This window comes from Otolemur garnettii, unplaced genomic scaffold (assembly GCF_000181295.1).
Source record: "Otolemur garnettii isolate 467f Iridium unplaced genomic scaffold, OtoGar3 scaffold00043, whole genome shotgun sequence".
Lineage (NCBI taxonomy): Eukaryota > Metazoa > Chordata > Mammalia > Primates > Galagidae > Otolemur > Otolemur garnettii.
The window spans coordinates 4,841,179-4,846,948 of NW_003852438.1; the positions used below are offsets into that span (position 1 = coordinate 4,841,179).

The 5,770-nt window shown below is 40.8% G+C and overlaps 1 protein-coding gene across 5 annotated transcripts in view; it reads left to right on the plus strand.

The window, feature by feature from the left end:
* Window positions 1-5,770, plus strand: part of LARP4 (La ribonucleoprotein domain family member 4) — an 80,022-nt gene that overhangs the window by 59,441 nt on the left and 14,811 nt on the right. For all 5 annotated transcript variants that reach the window (XM_012805480.2, XM_023513704.1, XM_023513705.1 and 2 more), the window contains exons 10-11: window positions 1,793-2,005; window positions 2,893-2,941. In XM_012805480.2, coding sequence (XP_012660934.1) covers window positions 1,793-2,005; window positions 2,893-2,941 — 262 coding nt within the window. The remainder of the gene's footprint in view (window positions 1-1,792; window positions 2,006-2,892; window positions 2,942-5,770) is intronic.

The window sequence follows — 5,770 nt, forward strand, 5'->3', positions numbered from 1 at the left end:
TCCCAGCTACTTGGGAGGCTGAGGCAGGAGAATCACTTGAGCCACAAGTTTGAGATTGCTGTGAGCTAGGATGGAAAAGGCACTTTACCCCTTTTTTCCCCCTGTCCCCTCGAAAAAAAGAAAGAAATAGAGATTGTAAAACATGGGATAGGCTGGGCACCATGGCTCTCATGCCTGTAATCTTAGCACTCTAGGAGGCCGAGGCAGGTAGATTGCTTGAGCTCATGAGTTTGAGACCAGCCTAAGCAAAAAGCCAGACCCCATCTCTACTAAAAATAGAAAAACTGAGGCAAGAGGATTGTGTGAGCCCAAGTTGGAAGTTGCTGTGAGCTATGACACTGTGGCACTCTATCTAGGGGACAGCTTGAGTTTCTGTCTCAAAAAATAAATAAATAAAAATGGGATGTATAAACTGTGAGCAATGGGCCAAATCATATATCTCATGCTGCTTTTTTAATCCATTGTAGAGGCAAGATCCTCAACTTGCGTGGGCTTGCTCTAGATCTTTTTGTTTTTGATTAACCTGTATCCTCTATTACCTCACCCTAGCTTTAACTGCTTTTAAGTTTTTAGGAAGCTGGGTGCTTATGCCCATCATCCAAGATAAAAGCTACATTGGGTAAAAGCAGGTTAGTTTGTTTAATCACATTGCATGCCTTAATTCATGAAGTCATGCCAGATGTTTGGTTATATTGCTGTATTATCCCGACCTTTTATCCACATAAGGATCTTTGAAGAACTAATTTCATTAGGTGAAGGATGCTTATTTAGTAAGAGGCTACACTAAGTCTCTATAATAGTATATTCCAATGTTTCTTACCCCTTTGGTTATTACTCATCTACATGGCCTTTTTAGACATTTTTCCCCCTAATTTGCTACTTTGAAAATTTAATACATACAGATTATTATATATCTATATATACTGTATATGTGTTTTATACCTAAAGGGATGATGATCAGGTGATTTCCCCCACTTTTTTTTTTTTAAACTCTCATTGGATTTAGCCCCCTTTAATTAAGAATGAGTGGCAGGAGTTGAGTCATTAATAAGCTTAAAGCCTGATTTAAACATGTCAGTAATGCAGCTAATGTTAAAAACATTAGCTAAAATTTGAATTATGTGTGTGTGTGTGTGTGTATATCTATATATGTATGTTTGTTTGTTTTGAGACAATCTCACTATGTCACCCTGGCTAGAGTGTTGGGGAGTCCCAGCTCACAGTAACCTTCAGCTCTTGGGTTTAAGCAATTCTCTTGCCTAAGCCTCCCTGGTAGCTGGGATTACAGGCGCCTGCCATAATGCCTGGCTATTTTTTTGTCGTAGTTGTCATTGTTTTATTTCGCCTGGGCTGGGTTCAAACCCACCAGCCTTGGTGCATGTGGCCTGTGCCTTACTCACTGAGCTACAGGTGCCGCCTTTTTTTTTTGAGACAGTCTCAACTGTGTAGACTGCCCTGGCATCACAGCTCACAGCCACCTCAAAGTTTTGGGGTCAAGCAATTCTCTTGCCTCAGGCTTCCCAAGTAGCCAGGACTACAGGTGTCCGCCACAATGCCTGGCTATTTTTTGTTGCTGTTGTCATTGTTGTTTTAGTTGGCCCTGGCCAGGTTCAAACCTGCCAGCCCCAGTGTGTGTGGCCAGCACCCTACCCACTGAGCTCCGGGTGCCAAGCCTTGTATGACACTTTTATTTTTTAAAAGCAGAGTATAGCTGAGGCCTGTTTTTAACATAAGAAAAGATAGTTCTGTCTTGATTTATCCCTTTATGTATGTGGTCTTCTATTTCTTATAGTGTGAAGCCTCATTTTAGGTCATCCAGTGGTTCAGAACACTCAACAGAGGGCTCTGTGTCATTGGGGGATGGACAGTTGAACAGATCTAGTTCAAGGAACTTTCCAACAGAACGGCAGAACCCTACAGTAGCAGGGCATCAGGAGCAAACTTTCCTCACAAAGGAGACTCCCACTCTGCAGATGGAACAGAATGGGGACTATGGTAGGGGCAGGTAAGGAAATGTGGGCATATGAAAAAAATTTGCTCGAGTAGGGCACTGGCCCCATATGCCAGAGATGGCAGGTTCAAACCCAGCCCCGGCCAAAAAAATTTATCTCATAATATGAGCATCTGGCATATTTGAAGACCTGGTGATTTTTGCTTGGTTTTAATTGTTGGTATAGTTATGGTAAATACTTATTTATATAACCTTAATTTTTTATGATTATCAAGAAATAAAGAAGGCCCAGCTCAGTGGCTCATGCCTGTAATCATAGCACTCTGGGAGGCTGAGGTGGGTGGATTGCTTCAACTCACAGTTTCGAGACCAGCCTGAACAAGTGCAAGACCCCATCTCTACAAAATAGCTGGGCATTGTGGTAGATGCCTATAGTCCCAGGTACTCAGGAGACTGAGACAAGAGAATCACTTGAGCCTAAGAGTTTGAGGTTGCTGTGTGCTGTGAAGCCACGCACTCTACTGAGGGGGGCAAAGTAAAATTCTGTCTCAAAAAAAGAAAAAAAGCAAAGAGTAGAATATACCTTTAATCAGACGTTTATAAAGTTATTTTGAAATTCTTTATACTTTACTTTTAAAAAAAGCTTAGGAAAATAAGGTAACCATCTGCCTTGTAGTTTTAACTTTTTACTTCTAAAAGAAAGGAGTGCTACTAAAAATAGGCCCAATTTATTTGTGGTGCTGGTAGTAGGTGAAGTTTTTAGATTTTTTAGCTTAGGATCCCTTCAGAAGAATACATATACCTCTTAATAATAATAAAAGAGTGGCCCCCAGGTTAAGAAACTATAAATATTCAAAATGGAAATCAATTTACCTTTGATAATATATATATATTTGAAGAAACTTATGAGTTGTCCCATCCCCTTTTTTTCTTGTTAAAAGGAGAACTCTGTTTAGAGGTCGAAGACGACGAGAAGATGACAGGATCCCAGTAAGTTTTTTTTAACATCATTAATAGTTTTATTTTGTTTTGTATTTTCCTCTGATTTACTGTGGTATTTGTATGTGGTCTGTCCTTCCTTTCTGGGCTCTTCCTTATATCAATTCTAGTATTCAAGAAAGGTAAATAGAGCCAGAATCTGACCCCAAGTTATTCTCCACCACCATTCGTACCCTCAAGCACAAGCACAGTTAGGACTTTGGTTTGTGTCATTCACTTAAAAATAATTTGTTTGAATATCTGTTATATTCACATGTTTAAAATTAAAACAATAGAAAGTTTTTCACATTTTTTCTGGACATTAAGTAGTTTCAGTCTTTTACATTGTTATAACAGACAATGCAATGATAACCTGATCTTTAATCATCATTGCCCATGTGTGCAATTACATCTGAAGGAAAATCCTTAGAGGAGATTTTAAGATTACAATTCAGTCACTTCCAAATAGTCTTTTGTGTGAATTGTGCCAACTTTTAGTCTCATGTAGTGAACAAAAATTCTTATTTATCTGGGTTTTTTTGTTTGTTTGTTTTGGACACAGTCTCACTATGTCACCTTGGGTAGAGTGCTGTGGTGTCATACCTCACAGCAACCTGCAACTCCTGGGCTTAAGTGATTCTCCTGCCTCTGCCTCCCAAGTAGCTGGGACCACAGTGCTCGACCACTTTTTGTTGTAGTTGTTTAGCTGGCTGAGGCTGGGTTTAAACCTACCACCCTAGGTGTTTGTGGCTGACACCATAACCACTGTGCTACAGGCACCGAGCCTATCTCTTGTCTTATTAAATGTATGATTTTCATTTTTGGATAATCTGAGAAATCCTTTATCATTCGCTCTTAAAGCCCTGTTGAATGATGTTAGAAGCTTAGACTGCTATTTTGGGGTTATATTCTATCTACTGCCTAGTCTTGTATATACTAGATTAAAAAAATCATTTTTACATATTTTTTTTTGAGACAGAGTCTAACTTGGTCAACCTTGTTAGAGTACCATGGTGTCTTAGCTCATACCAACCTCAATTAAGTGATCCTCTTGCCTCAGCCTCCTAAGTAATGGGATTATAGGCACCCACCACAACACCTGGCTATTTTTTAGAGATGGGGTAGTCCACCCACCTTGGCCCCCCAAGTGTTGGGATTATAGGCATGAGCCACCGCACCTGGCTCTACATATGTTCTTATTTGAACTTCACCTTTCCTAGCTTCACATTATCCACATTTTCTTTTTTTTTTTTTTTTTTGAGACAGAGCCTCAAGCTGTCCCCCTGAGTAGAGTGCTGTGGCATCACAGCTCACAGCAACCTCCAACTCCTGGACTTAAGCAGATCTCCTGCCTTAGCCTCCCAAATAGCTGGGACCACATGTGCCCACCACAATGCCCAGCTAATTTTTGGTTGCAGCTGCCATTGTTGTTTTGGCGGGCCCGGGCTGGATTCGAATCCGCCACCTTAGGTGTATATGGCTGGCGTCTTAGCCATTTGAGCCACAAGCGCTGAGCCCACGTTTTCTTTCTTCTTTTCTTTCTTTCTTTTTCTTTTCTTTTTTTTTTTTTTTTTGCAGTTTATAATGAATATTTGCAATCTCTTAGGGGTAAAAATGTTGAGAAATAACATGGAAATCACCATAAAACTATCCCCTAGAATTTATAACATAATGCTTATTTGTATAGTAGTGAAAGGAAAACTCATTTTTTAAACAAATAAATGTATAAGCAGTGCCTGTAGCTCAGTGGGTAGACTGCTAGCCACATACACCAAGGCTAATAGGTTCAAACCCAGCCCAGGCCAGCTGAACAACAATGACAGCTGCAAGATTTTTTTAAAAAGTAAATGTAAATCCCTAGCTCTATGTCTGTAGCTCAGCAGCTAGGGAGTCAGCCACATACATCAGAGCTAGTGGGTTCAAATCTAGCCTGGGTCTGCCAAACAACAATGATAACAACAACCAAAAAATACCTGGGCATTGTTGCGGGTGCCTCTAAGTCCCAGCTACTTGGGAGGCAGTAGAATCGCTTAAGCTCAAGAGTTTGTGGCTGCTGTGAGTTATGACACCATGGAACTCTACTGAGGGCGACATAATGAAACTGTCTCATTAAAAAAAAATTAAAAATGTATGGGCGTCACTTGTTGCTCAGTGGGTAGGGTACTGGCCACATACACCCAGACTGGTGGGTTCAGACCCCACCCTGGCCAGCTAAACAACAATAACTGCAACAACAACAAAAAAGCCGGGCATTGTGACGGTCACCTATAGTCCCAGCTACTTGGGAGGCTGAGGCAAGAGGATCACTTAAGCCCAGGAGTTGGAGGTTCCTGTGAGCTGTGACACTACAGCACTTTAATGAGGGTGACACAGTGAGACTGTGTCTCAAAAAAAAAAAATTGTATAGGCTGGTCCCAGTGGCTCACGCCAATAATCCTAGTACTCTGGGATGCCAAGACAGGAGGATTGCCTGAGTTCACAGGTTCCAGACCACTCTGAGCAGGACCTCATCTCTAAAAAATAGGCACCATTGTAGCAGGCACCTGTAGTCCCAGCTACTTGGGAAGCTTAGGCAAGACAATCCCTTGAGCTCAGGAGTTTGAGGTCTGTAAACTATGATACCACAGCACTCTACCAAGGGCGACAAAAAAAGATTATGTCTACAAAAAATAAATAAATGTATGCCATTATGATACAGGTAATTGTCTATAGGGATAACTGAACATTTTACAACAGTGGGGTTTTTTTATTTTTATTTTTATTTTTATTTTTTTGAGACAGAGCCTCAAGCTGTCCCCCTGGGTAGAGTGTCATGGCTATTTTTTGGTTGCAGCCGTCATT